At 35.0% G+C, this 20625-nt stretch overlaps 3 protein-coding genes across 5 annotated transcripts in view; 2 read left to right on the top strand and 1 right to left on the bottom strand.

Annotated features, from left to right (window-relative positions):
* Positions 1 to 1718: 1718 nt before the first annotated feature.
* On the bottom strand, positions 1719 to 6034 carry LOC111489296 (ATP-dependent RNA helicase DDX42). The gene is made up of 6 exons (XM_023137438.1): positions 5764 to 6034; positions 4617 to 5326; positions 4305 to 4404; positions 3380 to 3634; positions 2780 to 2952; positions 1719 to 2164 (listed from the first exon to the last, which is right to left on the bottom strand). Exons 1-6 carry the CDS (start codon positions 5920 to 5922, stop codon positions 1861 to 1863), a joined length of 1701 nt encoding a protein of 566 aa, XP_022993206.1. The 5' UTR covers positions 5923 to 6034; the 3' UTR covers positions 1719 to 1860.
* Positions 6035 to 10808: 4774 nt separating this feature from the next.
* On the top strand, positions 10809 to 14008 carry LOC111489295. Of its 2 annotated transcripts, XM_023137437.1 has the most exons (3): positions 10809 to 10953; positions 11041 to 11121; positions 11586 to 14008. In XM_023137437.1, the coding sequence occupies exon 3, from the start codon at positions 11642 to 11644 to the stop codon at positions 13436 to 13438; it is 1797 nt and encodes a 598-aa protein (XP_022993205.1). In that variant the 5' UTR covers positions 10809 to 10953; positions 11041 to 11121; positions 11586 to 11641; the 3' UTR covers positions 13439 to 14008. The 2 variants fall into 2 exon arrangements, with proteins under 2 accessions (XP_022993205.1, XP_022993203.1); XM_023137435.1 differs by lacking the exon at positions 11041 to 11121 and having other exon boundaries at positions 10810 to 10953.
* A 1841-nt stretch (positions 14009 to 15849) lies between these two features.
* LOC111489294 (phosphatidylinositol-3-phosphatase myotubularin-1-like) overlaps positions 15850 to 20625 on the top strand; it is an 11367-nt gene continuing 6591 nt past the window's right edge. The window contains exons 1-7 of one of the 2 annotated variants that reach the window (XM_023137433.1): positions 15850 to 15963; positions 16064 to 16132; positions 17504 to 17578; positions 18509 to 18580; positions 19257 to 19329; positions 19698 to 19747; positions 20190 to 20479. In XM_023137433.1, the coding sequence (XP_022993201.1) occupies positions 15850 to 15963; positions 16064 to 16132; positions 17504 to 17578; positions 18509 to 18580; positions 19257 to 19329; positions 19698 to 19747; positions 20190 to 20479 (743 nt within the window). Of the gene's footprint in view, positions 15964 to 16063; positions 16133 to 17503; positions 17579 to 18508; positions 18581 to 19256; positions 19330 to 19697; positions 19748 to 20189; positions 20480 to 20625 lie in introns of those variants that run through there. The other variant, XM_023137434.1, reaches the window with a different exon arrangement.

Here is a 20625-nt window from a genome sequence, read left to right as displayed (position 1 = left end):
AAAAAAAAAAAAAAAAAAAAAAAAAAAAAAAAAAAAAAAAAAAAAAAAAAAAAAAAACTAATAAGTTTATATGTAGCTTGGCTCTTATTAGCTTATGCGAACGATTAAATCAGGTGAGACATGTACGGGTAACTGTATACGCAAAATAGCTTTGAACTAATTTCTACGCATGGTTGAAACTATAAAACTTCTCGAGTATGGAAGATAAAAAATAATTAAATAATAATAATAATTATTATTATTTTGGTTATATGGGAAATCTCAAAAGTGGGTGAGGATATAAGACCGTTAGCAGCTGCCTCTTATGCCTTAGCTATTGGGAGGTTTAGATCCATGGTGGAAATTTATGCTATTATTGATATAGGGCAATAATTATTATTTTGATGGTTGATTTTTGATCTATGTAATTGTTGAATTAAAAAATAATTATCTTTTTTATTTTTTCGTATTGAGAATTTTTAATCTTCAATATCTATGAATTAGAATATAGAAGTGTACATGTCGTATTATCGAGGGCGGATATACGGTCCAAATCATTATCTCAAAACAAATAATACAAATTGTGAAATTTGATTTAAAAAAAAAAAAAAATCTTCTTTGGTGCTCATGTTTTGACATTTTTTATTTTAAGTTCAACGAGCATATGGATATGTTTTAACCTACTGACATATATGTACACAATGAGAGACGATATCAAGAAATCTAAAATCAAGGTTAAAAAAAGACTTTTGACCCGAGAAATTTCATGGAAATAGCAATTTAGCTTCTAAATTTTAGCTTGCAATTATAGTCCTATACTTTAAAAATTTAACAATTTAGTTCAAAAACTTTTATATATAACAATTTAGTCTCTTTGGCAATGATTTATACTAGAAAGATTTAATAAACTTTTTTTAAGCAAGTTTAGTCGAATACATTGATTAAGAACCAAATATATTTATAAACTGATTGATAAATCGTTAATTTCATGAAAGATCAAGAACGAAAGTACCGTTTTGGGAGCCGAGCTTAGAAGAAGTGTTAGATGAAGAGGGAGTGTCGAGCTCTCAAAGCTCATTGTGAAGTTGAGAAGGAACTTCAGCTGACTTGAATCACAAGCTTCATTAGGCTGTCTACCTATGAATTTCCCACCAACCAGTCCTTGAAAACTAAATAATAACAACAACAATAATAATAATAATAATAATAACACTAAAAACTACTTTCATGGAAATAAAATTCCTCGTCCCTTTGTAAATATATATATAAATTAATTCATTCAATCATTTCTATGCCTATTAATGATTCTCTAAATATTTTTAGATCAAAATACCACAGAAATTCAACACATCAACGATAAATTCATTTGTGCATTACTTCACAACAAATATATTGCATTTTAAAGCAACCATGCACTTCTCAACAAATATATTGAAGTGTAAAGCAACCATATTTGTTACAATAGCTTTATGCTCACCCACCACTTACTGTTCCTGTTCGAGTATATTTGAAAGTGTGTTAAAATCACTTTTGTCATGACTAAATTCACTTGGAAACATACATTTAATATTTAGAGCCAATTTGGATGATTTGATAACTACAAAACCAAACATGAAACTGATTTGTAATGATTAAATACATGTTTTAAAAAGATTTTAAGCATGACGAAATTGATTTTAACTATTTTAAAATCACTGACACATATAATCATCATTAAACAAAAGGAAAAGGAAGAACAATAGACAAGGTGTAGAATTCTTCGATGAAAGTGTAGAAAGTAATCAGTACATGATTTAAAAAAAAAAAAAAAAAAAAGATTTCAATGGTCAAAATTTTGATTATACAGACATGATGATGGCAATTAGAAGAGGCAATTGATGATCAAGATTGAGATGTGGCTTTTGTAAGGGATAAGTTTCTTACAGTTTCAGGAACAGCCTGCCCACATTCTTCAAGGATTTCAACCAAGGAACCAGCAAATGATGCTTCTTCCTTGGTAATGAAGCTGTGCAACACACCATTGACCGTATGACGAGCCATTCCTGTTAGAATCTGAACATATTTGTCTATTGGTGGAAAGGCATAGAGTATGAATATGCTATCATAATTTCCCAGATCTATGGTATTAATTTGCTCTATATCAATCTTGGCTACCACGGGCCTCGATCTGCTGTCTACTTCCGAACTAATAAAAAATGAAAAGGGTAAAAATATGAGTTTTTCGAAGAGTATAAATACAAATATGGATGAAAAATGATTGGAGGAAGAAACATGTGCCAATCCTTTTTTCCTAGTAGAGAATGGAGGCATTAATAATAACTAAACATTTGAAAGACACACGACATTTTTCTGGAATCCGCAGTTCTAGTGCCAATGTTTACCAATGAAATTCAAAAGCACACTACCCAACTAGGAGAGGCCTTCCATTTTCTACATGCATATCTTAGAAAGATTATCGATAGAATCGAAATGTTCTCTAAAATGATTAGAAGATCCTTTCAATTGGCTATAATTCGAAACTAGATCTTATAAAATCATATTGAATATTTAACAAAACATTTCGTGCCTTACTAAAAAACCAATCCTTGTTTAGCAACTATGCATAGACTCAAAAATCCAAGTAGGAAATTAGAAAGGAATCAACTACTTGAAGGCTAATGCATATGATTCAGGTAAAAATAATAATTTAAAATATTTATATTAAAAAACAATCTTTCTTTGTAGTATGAAATTTTCGATTTTTTTCTTTTAAAAAACCTTTAGAATAGCATAAAAAAGCTAGTGGCATGCGCATGCTTACTTGTTCTTAAGTTCTGGGACACCACATAATGCTCCCGCTACAATATCATGGCCTTTGGATTTAAGAGCAGCAGCTAATTCCTGAACATTACACTCCTTCCCAAGAATAAAGAGCATCTTCAACGGCTGTGGGCAGAGCTGACTGCCATTGGCTCTATCCAAAGCTTGGATGACCTTCAAAGATCATTAATGATGACTGTTAATAGAATTTCCAATCCTAGTGTGAGAGAGTAAAATGAAAAGTCGATGATAAAAGGAGAAGCTTCGTTTCTTAGTATTGCTGCAAACTATGACTTTAGGAGTAAGAATTACCAACTAAAAAGTGAAAAGTTCAAAAGTGATTGAACAGTATCAGGATGTGAGGGTCACATCCACAATCAAAAATTTCCTAGAAACTGGGATACGACATCTATCCATTTTACATCACAACTTGGCAAATGACTGCTACCTCAAGGTTTAAGAAGTTAGGCTCACAATAAAATACAACTCATCATAAGGTTTTTCCTTCTGAAAACGGTTTTGGAAGACTGAACAGAGATTCCCCAGCAGTTAACAAACCAGAGGCTGCACTGAAATATATGAAGTTGATGTACATACGTACCTTTGATAGTTTTTCCTCTTCAGATGTAAAGAAGTTTATCGACTGAATAATGCAGGCACTTCGACTGGCCACAGAAGTATTAAGAGATAGTCTTTGAATTGGGCCACTGAGGAGATCTTGTACAACTGGGACATAGGCACAGCTGAAGCTATCACTGAAAACAAAAGTATACAGATTGCTTGATATAGACTTCCTGATGGATTGTATCATTTCAAGAGAACCACCTTTTGAAAAAGAATCCAGTCCATCGACGACCTGAAAAACGTCAAGGAAATTATAAATCTTAAAGCAGAATGTCCATAATACTGACAATAAGCATTTTGCGACTCACTTTATACTTCAAAAGTAAAAACAAGCCACTTGTTCATCATCTGAAGGATTATAATTGAGACAATGCATTGTAAACAAATATCAAAATATTCATCAATATTAAGAATTAATTGATACTTTCTAATATATATGTGTGTGCGCGCGCGTGTATATATGTATATATATATATATATATATATATCATCTATTATTCTTAGTATTAATATAAATACTAAAAACAAGATTTGTAACTTCGTTTAAAAGTAAAAAGAACTGTTTGCTCGCATTGTATCATTTGGTCTACGTACCGGAACTGATAACATTCGAGATTATGCAGGATTCTACACAATCCTCTTTTGGCTCTCTCTTTAGCCCTATGTCTCTTATCCTTAGGAGGTCTTAATCATCTATTAATCTTAATATCATCCATTATTGATCCATCAATTATTTTAATCCTTAATTGCAGAAAAGACATCTACAAAGCCTCAGCGAATAACTAGATAAGAAGGTCTGAAACAGTAAAAACATTTTATAATCATTAAAATTCATCACAAAAAATAAAGATTACAAAATTCAAAACGATACTTCAAATAATAAACATAGACTGTCAAATTACCAGCAATGAAACACCAGCTATATCAATAGCCTGCATGGCAACGAGCTCTAAGAGTCTCTCAGGTGTGGACACGAGAAATTCAGGTTCACAGCTTTTCAAACTATGGAAAGAGAGATAACTTTCCAATTAGATATAAAATAGAAAAATCAGGTGGAGTCCAAATTGTTTACAGTGCTAAATACATATACATGGTATGAACAGCGGCAGGTACAAGATGAAAATAAATAAAGAACTTCTACTCTAAAATATTTCACAGCTCATTCTCAAACAAAAAAACTGTTACAATGTACCATGACACACGATCAAGCTTACCCTTGAATTTGGTGGTCTAGGGATGCCCCAGAATGTATGCTCACTGTATGTACTCCAAGAGCCTTCAATGGCTTGCACATGGAGCGAATCTGAGTAGCTTTCTCTTGGGTAGGAACAAGAAATAAAAGATATGGGCTACTAAATGATAAACCTTCTTTCTCTTTTCTAGCAATACTGTCAGCAGCCGAAGAAACCACCCATGCAATTTTCTCATCTGTAGAAGACAACCCACTGGTGTCCAGAATATCCTTCCCAGAAGAATAACATTTCCAGAACTCAATTCCCCAGGCATCAGCTGGCAAAGGCTCGTTGATCCCTTTAAAAGAATCATGATATAGAGCCTTCTCTATTGCATTTAAGCAAAGTATAAGAAACTTTGAGGGAGAGATAGAACTGTCAAAGCCTTCCTCTTGAAAGTCTTGTACACTGCCTTCCACATTCGCATTAACTTTTGTTCTTTCAGGACAAGTCTTGCTTCTTTTGGCTATGTGGCCACTGGTGGCATCTCCAGACCCTTCTTTTGAACTCCTAACTTTCTCACGGCAAGCGTCTCCACGGGTTCCATTAGGTGCTGAAGAACTATTATCCTTTGGAAATTCCCTCTTGGAGCCTTTTGAAGGCCTGACCTTAGTTTCCTTCTTATCCAAGTCCTTGTTCCCATTCCTATCATTGTAGGGATCATCAAGAGTAGGAAGGCTAAAGCACATTCCCTGTAATGTAGCGAATTCAGACTCCGTATATTACACAGTCGGAGTAATTAATAGAGACGACTTGCAAAAAAAAACAAAAAAAACAGGTAACATTTCGGCGAATCAGTATAATCAATGTCCCAAGAGTCAGCATGATGAACAGCGAACTTAATTTACGAGTTACCAAGTGTGATCTAAAACAAATCAATCACGGAAAATCATCTTTGCAGACAAGCATTTTCATATTGTGCTGCTGCGAATCGAACAACACTACTTTATAATTTATATCATCCCTAAAGCAAGATAAACTTCGCCTACCAATGATAAATCCAAACTGAATAGCCCCTTTTCTACTAATGTCATTCCTCAAGCATAGAACGCTACTCTAAAGCATACAGTAACTTCATAAATCCACAAATATGATGAAAACACACAAGAATTAATACTTTCGAAGTTACCTGGCAGTTTCTGCGTTTGCCGGACTTACGCCGCTTCTTGGCGGCGATTATGGCGGCAACGCGCGCAGAAACAGACGAAGAGTCTCCGTTCTTACTCCGGAGCTTCTTCCGAGAGGCTTTGTTCCTTTTTCTCGCCAACGCATCGTCGCCCTTCGCCATTGATCTCAGAGAGCCAAAGATTTGTCTGGAGCTGCCGCTGCTGCGGCGACTTGCAAGAGTAGGCGCAAACAAGGGATGTTCCGTTTTTGTGTAAAGTGACTATTTTCTATTCAAAGGGACGAGACCACACTGGTAATTAGAGAGAAATTTATTTAGCCTAAATTAATAAATAAATAAATTCTTTAAAATATCCTTAAATTTCAAAAATTGAAATTACCTTTTCGTCCTCTATTTCAAAAATATCATTAAATTTTTAAAAGTATTTAAAAATACTAAACTTCCAAAAAAAAAAACGTCAGTAGCACATAACTTTTAAAAATAATAATAATACTCTTTTAATTTTTTTATAAAAATTAAAAAGTCTAAGGGTATTATGGGAAAAGATAAAATAGAAATAATTTTGTGAGTATTTTTTTAAATTAATTTAACCTAAAAATATATATAGATAATGGGCCAGCGTTTACCTGGATCCGTCCAATATGAATTGCCACGGCCCGCCGCCCTTACTTTCCTTCCATTTCCCTCGTCGCGCGTTTCTCGCATTCTTCAGTCGATTTCGCTCTCTTCCATCGCCCTCACTTTCCTGGTCTGCTCAAAGTAGCCATTGTTGACGCTTTTAAAGCTTGAAGGTTAATATTCCTTTTCTTCCCTCCTTTTTTCTGGTTTTCATTATGAGTTTTCAGTCTCAACTTTGAATAGCTTTCATAGTTGGAACGAGTATCTTTCTAGGGGTTTGAATTTGTATTGAAATGATGAAATTCGTGAAATTAGGTCGATCAAAATGACGGAAGACAAGCGGAATATTCTTGATCATTATCGCCGACAGCTGGCTGCGAAGTTTGAGTTGAAACGGAAGCTTTTCAAAGCCGTTTGCAACGATCCGAGTCTTCCTAACGATGTGCGTGAAGAGCATCGTTATAAGCTGTCGAAGCTGCCAAGAAATAGCTCGTTCACTCGACTGAGGAATCGCTGCATTTTCACCGGTCGGCCTAGGGGTGTCTACCAGCTTTTCCGTGTTTCTCGTATCGTTTTCCGTGATCTGGCGTCCAAAGGTCTTATAATGGGCGTCAAGAAATCTTCTTGGTAGATATTGGTACGAATTTTTCTACAATATACATGTTTAGTATGTGACAATGAAGGCAGGGATAGGATATATATGTTGTACACATGTTTTAAGCTCCATTTATTTAGTCTTGAATGCTTGTTTACGATGAATTGATTTGTTTAATGTAGACTAAGTAAACCATTTTCTTGGAACATGGTTTGAGATGGATTAGCCATGAATAGTTCTCCTTTATCAACATACTTTACCAATGAAAGTTTGATTATACTCTATCGCTAGTGAAATTGATTGTGATGGACATTGGATCATTATTGGCTGTGCAAAACAGTAGGATTTGTTGAGGATTGTTGGAATGGAGTCATTGACTAATTAAGAGGAAGATCATGGGTTATAAGTAAGGAATATATCTCCATTGGTATGAGGTCTTTTGAAGAAACCAAAAGTAAAATCATGAGAGCTTATGCTCAAAGTAGACAATATCATACTATTGTGGAGAGTCATAGTTCCTAATATGGTATTAGAGTCATGCCAATAACTTAGTCATGTCAATAAAATCCTCAAGTGTCGAACAAAGAAGTTGTAAGTCTCGAAAGTGTAGTCAAAAGTGACTCAAATATCAAACAAAGGGTGTGTTTTGTCTGAGAGCTCCAGAGAAGGAGTCGAGCCTTGATTAAGAGGAGGTTCTATGGTGTACTTTGTTTGAGGGGAGGATTGTTGGGAGGGGGTCTCACATAAACTAATTAAAGAGGAAGATCAAGGATGTATAAGTAAGCAATACATCTCCATTGGTATGAGGCCTTTTAGGAAAACCAAAAGCAAAAGCAAGTCATGAGAGTTTATGCTCAAAGTGGACAATATCATACCATTGTGGAGAGTCGGGTTCCTAATAGGATTGTGGTCTATAGCTCTTACCTTCTTCCTTGAAGGTACAGTATTTTGCTATAAAAGATTAAGTTTCAGTTGCTGGGCTAGATTTATGTTTACTGACTCAAAGTTTTAACTAGTCAGGCTCAGTAATAAGGAGAGGGATTTTCGCTAGGCCAAATGTACAGATCTGGTTCCTCTGTAGTTGGTCCATTCCCTCTGTAGTACTAGAAGCAAGTGTCGTACAATATTCTTAAAGCCTTTTATATTTTTAAGATATATATGAACAAGCTATTAAAAAATGTGTAACTTGGTTCTGATATTCTTTATGATTTCCCCAATTTTATCAAGAAGGAATTTGTATCTCACTTTTCTTTGCTGTCATTTGGGGTATTTGGCTTGAACCTAATAACAGGATCTTCGAACAGGTTGTAAAGTTGTGTGGCAAGGTTTAGGAGTTGGCTAGATTTAATGTCTCCCATTGGGCGTTTGTCATTCGGCCTATGATCTTGGTTTGATTTTGCTGAATTGAAGCTCATTTCTGTAGTTTGTTTTTGGATTCCCTCTTTTTGTCATACTTTTTTCTTTTGTGTGTCTGCGCGCCTTTGTAATGCTTTCATTTTCTTACATTTACGACCCTAGATTTTTACATATACATAACGTACTCATTTGTGCAGAAATAGTCATTTGAAACTCCATCATAGAACACTATCATCGACTTACATGTTCGAAAACATCTTTAAAACAACATAATGAAATAATTATCATTTGTCGTGGATGTAGATAGTGTAGTCACTGAAGTATCGTGGCTATATTACTTGTCCTTTCGGGCGATTTCATCCACGCTGACTGGTTCATCATGTGCAGGTTGATAGTAGAGACTTTTGTCGTTGGGGGATCAATGAATGTTGTGAGGTTGTGTTAACTGTAAGTTCCTTTGGACATGATTCATGCCTGTTTACGCGTATGACCAAAGAAGAGTTAAGGCTTTACTTTTGTTATTCAATAAGCGTTTTCTGTTGAATGATACTAATGTTGTTATGTTATGCTGATAGAAAAGATTTTCTTTTTCCCTGCCATTGAGTTGGTCGCACTGTCCCTGGTTATTAGCTGCTTCTAAGTTCTAAGCCAGGGTGATCTGTCAATAAAGGTTAATCTAAACCGTATAGAGCTTAGAGACAATAGGTTCAATCTATAGTGGTCATCTACTAAGGATTTGATATCTATCGTATCGAATTAGAGAATTAGGGATGTTTATATGACCCAAGAACTTGACCAATCTGGACCATCCAATTTGAATCATATATTTTTTCGGTTTGAGTTGGGTTGAATTTTTTGACAATCGAAAATTTGGGTTGATTCATCTGACCGACCGAAAAATAGGGTTACAATTCAATTCAACCCTACTTTTAAGATTATTACGGATATTTGACATTTATAATTGATGTTAGTAATGAGTTGTAGTTGGTGAAAGTTTGATATTTAAGCTTAATGAAATTTTAGTTATTAATATAATGTATATTGTGATGGGGTATGATTTTTTAAATAATTAAACAAAACAATCCGACCGTTCAATCCAACTCGAAAATAGTAAGTTGGGTTGGGTTGTGAACTCTATTTAGGTTGCTTGGGTCACGAATTCAACCAACTTGGAGTTTTGAGTTGATCCAAAAAAAATTTCCAACCAAACTCAACCAATGTCACTCTTACTTTCGAGTTTATTTGACAACGAAATATTATAGGGTCGTTGTGGGAATAGTTATGATTCGAGTAAATTGGTTTTAGACACTTATTTGTATTTCATACACAAAGTTTATCATCTTTGCCTAGATTTTGAAATGGTTAATTGGTGTCTTATTCACTTAACTATGCTTCATTAGCATTTTTTTTAAAAAACGGAATATTTCTAAAAAAAAAAAAATCTAAATAATAATAAATAGGCATTATCAATTTCTGATGGAGTTAATTATTGTCAATTAAGTCGATAAATTATTTTTCTATTTTAAACAAATATTTTATATATGTATTTATGTATTTATTTTGGTAATTAAGGCCCAAAACTTTTCCATGGAATGAAATTAAAGAAAATGTAAATTCCTTGTTTAGCAATCAGGGTCCAAAATTAGTGGGGAAATGAGTCATTACACCATGGCTAAAGTCATCCTAATTATGTTAAGAGAAATCTAAAATCCTTTCTTTTTATTATATTTAATAATTTTTTAGAATCATTTGCTTGCAAAGTTATCATTAAAATGGTAAGAAATTATAAATAATTAAAAAGATAGAAAATAAATGATAAATAACTAAGAATATAAAAAATGTCAATAAAAATGGAGGACACATGGTGGGTAATGAATAATAATCTCAATTTTTTTTAATTTAATTTCATTTTTTTTAAGTTCAATCTTGATTTATTAAAAGTATATTTGGTATCCTTTTTAATTATATATAAAATGAGATATTTAAACTTTTAACTTTTATGCTATGAATTATTTTTAATAAGATGGGTTAATGATGAGTGTAATTTATTTATTTATTTCATTTCATTGTTAATAAAACAAAATAAATCAAATTATTTTTAGTAAAAAAATTAATTAGTTTGAATTTAATTTACTCTGTATTTTAAAATAAAGATTAAAATATAATATACTTTTGAATTTAATTCTATAATTAACTTTAATAACCCAACTAAAAAAAATTGAGTTAGATGGGCTGGAACAATTTATTCATATTTTAATAAAAATAAAATCTTAGTTTTTAAATATCTATTTATTTATTTTTAAACATTTAATTTAGATTTTGAAAGTTGTTTTTGAATAAATAATAAAAATATTATTATAAAATTTAAATAATATATAATATAAGTATATAGTAAGTAAAAATATATAATTTAAAATTAAATAGCGACACTTTAATTCCAGTACGTTTTCGCCCATTATTTTTTATATTTTCCGTTCTTCCATGTGCTCCAAGTCCTCACTGCTTCGTCGCTACTTCCTTCTCTTCTTCTTCCTCTCTCTCTCTCTCTCTCTCTCTCTCTAAGCTCTCATCTTTGGTCATCGATGGAAGACTTCTGGTTGGGCCTTTTCGTCTGCATGTGATCGGTTAGTCTTCTGCTTTTTCCCGTTTGTTTTTTTTTTTCTCCTTCAATTCAGTGTCTATATAAGGATATTCATCTTCGATTCATGAAGTTTCCGAATCTGCTTCCAACTTCGGGAGTTGAGTACTGATTCATGTTTAACCTGACAAATCTCCCTTTCAGAAGAATCAAGGTTGGTGGATTTACGAGTTTTTGTTGCGTTGCTGTTAGTATGCCTAGTGAGGTGCTGAAATTTGAGTGTTTGGATCCTGTTTTTTGCTTTGGAGATTGTGAATCCGTACATTTTTTTCCACTTGTGAAATTGCGTGTTGCTGTTTTGTGGCTTTGGAAATCTGGTAAAGATCCAATCGGTGTGGATGTTATGGCTTCTTCTTTTTTCCTTTTCTTGCTTTTTTTTTTTTTTTTCGTTTTTTAATGAAGCTGAAAGGGAAGGAAAGTTATGAAAATTTTGAGTTGATCGATTGGTATTGTTTGTTATTTGTAGTTTTAGCGTGTCCTTAATATCTATGAATCAGAGATCGGAGAAAATTTTTACTCCCATAGGTTGATGGATGTTTCCTTCGTTCTACTACTGAAGTATTTGTACTCTCAACGTATACGAAGTTAATGAGTTTATGATTTTCTTTTTTGGTACAGAATAAGGGATGTGGTTGTGAGCATCTTAAATATCTTAGATATCAAATTGGGGAAAGATGGTCTCAGAATCTTGGTTTCGCAATCTATGGAAGCCGCCAAGGAAGCGTGATTCCACGCAGAAGGTTGTTATTGGAGTATTAGCTTTTGAAATTGCTAGTTTGATGTCCAAGTTGGTTCATCTATGGCAGGCTTTGAGCGATAAGCAAGTCGGGAGGTTGAGGGAAGAGATAACCAATTCGTTGGGAATAAAGAAGCTTGTGTCCGATGACGATGAGTATATCATACGTCTAATATGTGCTGAGATGACAGAGAGTTTAGCTCATGTGGCTAAATCTGTTGCCAGGCTTGGAAAGAAATGCAGTGATCCTAGTTTAAAAGGTTTCGAGCATGTTTTTGATAATTTAGTTCAATTTGGTTTTGATCCCTATGGCTGGATATACTCATGGAAGAAGATGGAAAAGAAAGTGAAGAAGATGGAGACATTTATTTCAGTGAATGCAAATTTGTATCAGGAGATGGAGATGCTTGCAGATCTTGAGCAAACTTTGAGGAGGATGAAGATTAACGACGACTTGGATGATACAAACCTAGATGAGTTTCGAAAGAAGGTTGAATGGAAGCAGCAGGAGGTGAAAAATTTGCGAGAGATGTCGCTTTGGAAAAGGACCTATGATTACACGATTCTTCTTCTTGCCAGATCCCTATGCACAATATTCAGTAGGATCAAATATGTATTTGGAATCGAGCAGAGTCTGGATAATGATTCACGAGATATGAGTTCTGACTCGATAGCACGTAGTCAATCAGTGTCTGCATTGATGCAATCGATGGTCCATCCCTCTGAGAATGGTCTTACTAAATTTGCATCGGGGCCCCTTAAGAGGTTTACAACTAAATCAGGGCCGATTTCAAAAACAGCTAAACGCAATAATGTTCATTCTGGTCCCCTTGGTGGCTCTATTACAAAATCGGGTCCTATTTCAGGCCCCGTTTCTGGAGCGAATAGAAACTTCAACTCTTATTCGGGTCCTCTCACAGGTTCAACAATAAGATCAGGTCCAATTTTTGGAATAGACAATACAACCAATCAGAAGAATTGGCTTGTCGGTGGCTACTCTTCCCTGTTTAATGGGAAGAAATATCATCAGAAGTCAAACAGACTGACTCAAGTTGGACCTTTCAAGGGATGCATGATATATGGCCCTAGTTCTACGGTTGTCAATTGCCTCATTAGTTCAAATGAGCATCATTCACAGCTTATCAATGGACCCAAAGACACTGGAAAGATTGTTGATCCTTGCAAGCAGTTGCTCCGTACCCATTGCCGATTGTTGGAAGCCCCACCTGAGACTCTAGGTGCTGCTGCTTTGGCACTGCACTATGCAAATGTCATTATTGTAATTGAGAAGCTTGCTGCATCTCCTCATTTGATTGGCCAAGATGCTAGAGATGATCTATACGATATGCTGCCAGCTAAAGTTCGAGCTAGCTTGAGGGCAGCTCTAAAACCATATGCCCAGAGCTTGGCTTCATCTGCGTATGACACAGTTCTTGCAGGAGAGTGGAATGAGGCAATGACTGGGATATTAGAGTGGCTTGCTCCACTTGCTCATAACATGGTTAGATGGCAATCTGAACGTAGTCTCGAACAACAGAATTTTGTTTCCAGGACCAATATGCTTCTTGTACAAACTCTTTTCTTCGCAAGTCTAGAAAAAACCGAAGCAATCATTACCGAACTTCTTGTTGGTCTGAATTACCTATGGAGGTTCGGTAGGGAACTCAATGCAAAAGCTCTAAGCGCGTGTGCCAGCAGTAGAATACATGATGAATATTTGGATATCGTTGGGTAACATTCTTTTCTATTCCATTAGTCTTGCCCACTGAATTGCAGAACAGTCGTCCAACGGCAGGAGGCGTCCTCAGCTCTACAAGATCGATATCCCCAATTGGAGGCAGCGTGAGAGAGAGAGAGCCATCGCTACTCCATTGCATTATCAATACTCCAATACCCGAAGTCATCATCGACAAACTAGGTTTGAGCTTTTTAACATTCTTTCACTTGATAGAGTTATTCAGCTTGCCAAATGGGGGACACTCCCATCCTCGTAAAAGCATGGTTTGCTAGTATTAAGTTATTACTACTTGAAAGATGTATATGTATCAGTAATACGTTCTCCAGATATGTAAAGTATCTACGATATATAGGCTTGCCATTCCACGCAGAAACTCGCTCGAGACTGAGCTTGTTGCATCTAAGTAGAAGTCATCACATATTGCTGCTATCCTTTCCACTTCCTTCTCAATATATGGATGTAAATTTTGTGCTTTGATCAATGGTTCCAGCTTTTCTTGCCATTTATCAGGAACTTTGATTCTTGCTGTGGCCATTCCTCATGAATTGCATTGTCGTGTTTGACTGATACTGACTTACAGGTATATTTCAATTTATTGGTGCTCCCATTAATTTCATCCTTATCTACGTCTAGTCTTCTAGTTTACCTAAGTGAGAAATTATTTAGTGACATTTGTTGAGGCTGTCACCGACATCTTTTTTTTTTTTTTTTTTGTTGGATATAGAATGAGAAGTACATCTATTGATTATTAGGAAAATGTGTACTATTGAATCTAGTTTAACCGTCCAAGCTCACCATTAGTAGATATTGTTCGCTTTGGTCTGTTATGTACCGTCGTCAATCTCACGGTTTTAAAACGCATTTGCTAGGGAGAGGTTTCCACACCCTTTTGAGTGGAATACTGATAGTTTACCTTAGTGAGAAATTATTTGATGAGGTTGTCGACAAATATATATTTTTTTTATCATTGGATGTAGAATGAGAAGTACATCTATTGATTATTAGGGAGGTGTGTATTATTGAATCCACATTCAATGAGTTAGTGTAATAGCCCAACCTGCTGCTAGAAGATATTGTCTGCTTCGATCCATTATGTATCGTTGTCAGTCTTACGGTTTTATAACACGTCTGCTAGGGAGAGGTTTTCATGCCCTTATGAGGAATGCTTTGTTCTCTTCTCCAACCGATGTAGGATCTCACAATTAGCTACATACGGTCTTGGTCATGGTCGATATTGTCTTTTTCTCTTTGATTAATCCACCAAACAGGACATGATAAGGCTTGACTTGACCTGCTTTCCACTTGTGGTCTCAATGGTGAAATGAATCAAGCACCCTTCAAGATAGAACAATGAAGGAAGGAAAGATATGATCTTGGAATTTCATTATTGCACAGCACCACAATTATCCCATCAAATATTATGATCTCTTTGAAGGAGTTGTTCTTTTGGTTGGGAGATTGTGAGTGAGTTTGATCAATAAGAAAGCATTAAACTCGGCTTATATTAAGGATGGGCTCTTGGTCACATTCGAGAGTCAAATTCAATTAAGAAGCTGTTGATCTTGATCCAATTCACGATGCATGGGTCGAAATGTTGGTTTCAACGCGTTTTTTCAAAAGTGCTTCTAGAACAAATTGTAAAGTTGCAGCACTTCGGCCCTTTGTTCTATAATGATAAGATGAAAGTGTTTGCAAGTTAGGTTGAAGAGGATCAACTTAAAATTTGGGTTTGGTTGGTTTGGTTACCCGAGCAACTCGAATAGAGTCCACAACTCAACCAACTTGAAATTTCAGTTTGGTCGGGTTAGTGACCCGAGTAACTTTGAATAGAGTTCGCGCAACTCAACCCTCTATTTTTGAGTTATATTAATAACTAAAATCTTCTAAAATTCAAATATAAAACATTCACGAGTCAAATAATTTTATAATAATCTTAAAAGTATGGTTGATTTGGGTTGTAATCTTATTTTTGAGTTGGTCGGGTCAAGAGTTAACTCGTGAATTGACCCAAATTTTATGTTTTTAAAAAATTATTCATGAATAGACTAAGTATGGTTGGATTATCGGATGAACGAAAATGTAATTAAAAATATATTATTCTTAAATTTACTTATAAGAAAAGGTTTGGAATGATAATTAAGGAATGACTAAGGTATGAATATTTGGAAACCCAAGGAATCATATGAAACGATTAAGCATGGGAAGTCCGTTGCAATAAATAATAAGCGTGCTTAAAATCTAATTAAACAATTGTAATTAGAACAAAAACGCATCAGCTTTAGCCTCACGCATCCAGCCAAAATTCAGCGATTTGGAGCTTTCTTTTTCCATTTGATCTCTACCTGATTTTCGTTTCCCTCATCGTATCGCACAATTGGGATTTTGATTCTTCAGTCGGCTCGCCGCACATGGCAGCGCCAAAGCCTCGTACCACTCGGTCCAGGTCTCACAGGGATGTCCCGGATTTGGAGAAGATGGACGGTGCTTACAGTTGGGACGCCCTCGAATGGACGAAGATTGAGGTTTTTTTTTTCTTTTCTTTTCTCGCTTTTTCTTTATCTTCTTTCTGGGGTTTACGCTGCACTCCGCTTGTAAACGCACTGGTTTTCGCTTTTGTTGCAGGCCGTTCCGCGGTCGGTTTCGCGTGTTAACTTTGATTGCTTGCTTCAAGCCGAACAAGTGATTGCAGAGGTTCGTAGAGGTTCAATTTCTGTTGGAATTTGAATTGTTAGTTCTTTGTGCGAGAAAGTTTTACGCATTATAGTGAACTGAATGTCTTTTTATCTTTGAAATGTTACTATAACTGTGCGTAGTTTTCAATGTGTAGACGAGTGAACAGCATTGGAAATGATGAATTGTAAATTGGGGAGTGAAATATACCGTTCTTGATTTATTAGATAGTCGCTTAACATGATTTCTATAATTGAGTACTTTTAGACGTACCAATAGGATTAAGAACATCGGTTGCGATCAGTTTGAAGTCTGTCGGTGTGGTTTATCATTTAGTCTTGCTCCTAAAAATCTGGCCAGAAACAAAATGGCGGTTCATAATTTCTTGGAAAAAGAAAGATCGACAAAGTAATGAATGGCACTTGAAGGAGGGGAAAAAAAAAGAAAAAGCTTGACAAGGGAATTGATTATTTGAGATCTTATTTTGAAGGAATACTTGCGGAGCTCCTCTTTTAAATTAATACCGTCTTAAGCATTTGTGAAATGGTTAATTTACCATCAACGCCTATTACGAGTTTGTCAAATTATTGAAAACTTCATTTTGAAGATGTCCAGAGGCCATACTTAATCAAACGATACCCTGGGAAATTCATTATCTTATGGAGAGTCAATGGTTGTTTGTTAGCATCGGGCGTTCATATACCTACCTAGCAAACTCTATTATTTGACTTCCAAATTTGAGTGCATTTGCATTCCCATAGTCTTTCTTTGCTACCTTCCTTAGATGTTACTAATAGATTAAAATTTCTGTGGAATTGATGACTAATGAAGAATATTGCTTGAACGAATTATTGTTATAATTTGATTGGAAGCAAAGACTTCCATTTAAAAGGAATAAAATGATTCAAAAGTGGGTGGATCAGCTATCCATCTACACAAGGTCAAGGGAGCATGCCCAAAGTTAGTCCAACAGGCACATTTAAATAGAAATCAAACAAAATACTTATGTTTTAAAGGGCAGCCCTGAGAGGAATCCGAGTGAGGAATTGTCTCTACCATACGTACGTGACTGCTATGGGTTACATATCAAATTTACATGGCCACTTGAGGAATGCGTGCATCAGATTAGTTTTGTGACGTAGTGGGTGACTGATGGTCTAAAATCTTGTTTTTATTCAAATCCCCACCCACTCTGCTTGCTTTGACTGTTAAGGGAACACCTAAACAAAACTGATAACTTGGAGAGATATCATTGTTAAATCACCATTGAACCCAGAACCGATAATTTAAGCTGATGGGTCCCGGTAAATTTAAATATATCAGTAATTCAACACGAGGCATCTTTGATATTGTTTTTCTGTATTTGTGGACTCATTTGAGTTTTTTGTACAGGGATATGGTGTTGTTCTTGTAAATACTGATGAGGCGGGTACCTTGTTTGTAACCAATTTTCGTCTTCTATTTCTTGTAAGTATTTCAATGAATCAATACTTTTTCTTAATTTTTTTTATCCCACGGGGCACTGTAAGCATTAAATTGTTAGCTCTTGTTCAATTAGTTTTATTACTTTTTCTTCTCAAGGATATGGTTTTATTTTATGTTTCATGAGATTAGCATTGTCATTTAGTGGCATCCTAAACTTTTGGGTTGCTGGGCTAGATAGCAGGTACTTGATGATTACTATACTGCATCATATGGTGGAAACATCGCTAACTTCAATGCCCTGTTTCTGCTCAGGAAATTTTCACTAAAATTTCATCACGTACATACACATTTCCCTTTTTATATATTCTTTGTTTTGCTTCTATGCCATTTTTCTGTTTGGTTGCCTGTTGTGTAGGACTTACATCTTTTAAATGAATGAGTCTGCTTCTTGTTACATAAATGTTCCAATTATAAGCATGTACCATCAGCCTATTCTATTTGGTCTAGTTGTGCCATAATAGGAAAGAATAGGAGAAATAGGGGTAATGTAAACAGATCGGCATAGGCTGACTGGATGGCCTTTTTTCTGACCTCCTTTGGCCTCGGCTCATGTGATGTCTCATATGGCCTTTTGCAAGTGATTGTTTTTTCTAATACAAAGTTTGTTGCCCATAAAAAATAGAAATCATGAAAGGATATTTTTGTGATCGCAACTGCCTACAAGTTCCTGATAATTGTACTACTGGGTTTATATTTTTGTTCATTTTCTCCTGATTAGGCCAACATGTCATTAGTTTTCCGCAAAATCTCATGTATGCTTTGCCTTTTAAGTTTTTGTGGTGCTATCTCTTCATCCTTCATTTATTTTGAAGCAGTGTGATTTAGCAAACATGTCATCATGTCATTATTACTATAAGATCACTTGTGCTCGATCATTTGAATGAGTAACAACTTTTATTGCTATTATTATAGAGTGAAGGAACCATGGATGTTATTGCCCTTGGCACCATACCACTGGCGACAATTGATAAATTCAACAAAATAGTAAGTTCCTAATTTATAAATCTATAAGCAAGGCATGTTGTTAAGTGTGTTGTCCTTAGATGGAACCAAAGCATTTTATTTGCCAGCCCCTCGTGTGGAGCAAGCACACAATCATTGCAAGTACTGTAGCTTATTATTCGCAATTCTCTTTGACCCAAGCTAGTGGGTGGGAAAATGTTTTGAATGTAAGTCCAGTAATGATTGTGGGGGATTCCATTTACTATTCTACATTATTTATCTACTTCTGGATTATACTGAACTTTAGTATGATAACCATTTTTCTGAAAGATAAGCCCCCAAAAGAAAAGGCTAATTCCTCTTATTAGTTTAAGCTATATTTTGTTATTTGGTTGTCAGTTAGCTTTTAGATAGCTTATCACCTTACATTGTAGCATTTTTTAATTGCTCTTCCTGAAGTCCTTGAAACTCTTAACATCTTTTATGGTTTGCAACATTTTATCCAGTAGTTGTCCTGTTTTCCAAAAAAATTTATGACCTGCAACTTAGGACGCCATTTTTATTTTCAGTTAGTTTTACATGTGTTTAAGGTTTGTTGTGTATAATCTCTTGACTTGATTGCATTCAAGCTGCAATCAGTTGTTGCATTTTTTAGTTTCCACTTGTGAAGATTTTGAACGGGGAGTAATAGTATTCTTGTTTTTTTTATTGGTTTTAGGTTGTGAAGACAAATTCTGTCTCTCGCCAATCTGAAAAGTCTTCATCATCTAGGCGACTTCTTCAGGTCATTGGTACGCTTTGTTATATAATCACCATTGTAGATTCATATTCTTCATGTGAATGATCAATATCATCAGGAAAGTAACAAATTTTAAGTTCTAGAATAATAGAGGAAATATTTTTGTTCTCATGAAAATCAATTTGATGGGTGTTGGGGAGGTGTGTAGATCTGTGCATGCATTGATATGCTACCTCATTGCTTATTTTGTTGATTAGATGACCTTTTCTGATATTGATTTATTCCTAATTTATCAGGTTAATTTAGGATGGAGAGTTATGATAGATGAAATGGTGGCTTCATATGTTGCTTTTCTTTATTTGTTTTACATGCTAGCTGAATGCAGTAATTAAGGTCTTCTTCCTCCTTTGTGTATTGCAGGAAAAGACATGAGAATTATTGTCTTTGGCTTTCGTCCAAGAACAAAACAGGTTTGTACTTTCAGTCCTTTCATACCCCTTAAGGCTGATCGTGAGCGTGTCAAGATCACGCCGCACAGTTGAAAAAGTAGGACCGTGACACTAGTTAGACTCATTGTATCTGGCCCTACCACTAGAAAGTCAGGAGCAGGACCATGTGGAACAAATATACTTCTACCATGAGGCATGATATTTTGATAGCTAGTAATAGGAGAAACAAAATAGTAATTTTGGGATTTGGGAGGATGGTCGGGGAGAGTAGCTTCATAATTTTTTGGGCTGGTAAATCCAAAGAGACTTTATGATGGGGGGAATGATAGCATTTGTTTCATGCTACAATTACAAAAGGGTCAATTGCTTTACATATTTTTACCCAATATGGAAGAAAGTTTCAATATATTGCATATTGTATTTTACATAATCTGAGATCTTGTATGGGCTTTGCAATTTACAGAGGCGTAAAGTATACGATGCATTATTGAAGTGTATGAAACCTGCAAGAATATGGGATCTATATGCATTCAAGTCCGGTCCATCCAAGTATAGTAATACAGACCCAAAAGTTCGCTTGCTAAATGAGTATTTTCGGCTTCTTGGAAAGGGTTCCGTACGTGCATCGATGGGTATGATTGAAGATGGATCATTTACATTGTCCAATGAATTGTGGAGAATAACTGACATCAATTCCAGTTATACTCTGTGCCAGACTTATCCATTTGCATTAGTTGTTCCAAAACACATTAGGTATTATTTTTTATCCAAGATTTTGCTGCACTCATTTTTTGTTTCTTTGGGATATTTAGAGACAAGATTATTCTTTCTTTTAAAACCCTTATAATTAGGAAATGCCTTCATTTCTATTTTTTTTTTTTTTTTTTTTTTTGGGGGGG

This window comes from Cucurbita maxima, unplaced genomic scaffold (genome assembly GCF_002738345.1).
Source record: "Cucurbita maxima cultivar Rimu unplaced genomic scaffold, Cmax_1.0 Cma_Scf00014, whole genome shotgun sequence".
NCBI classification, from domain to species: Eukaryota; Viridiplantae; Streptophyta; class Magnoliopsida; order Cucurbitales; family Cucurbitaceae; genus Cucurbita; species Cucurbita maxima.
Note: the sequence above shows the minus strand (reverse complement) of the source record. Positions and strands in the feature narration are given on the sequence as shown.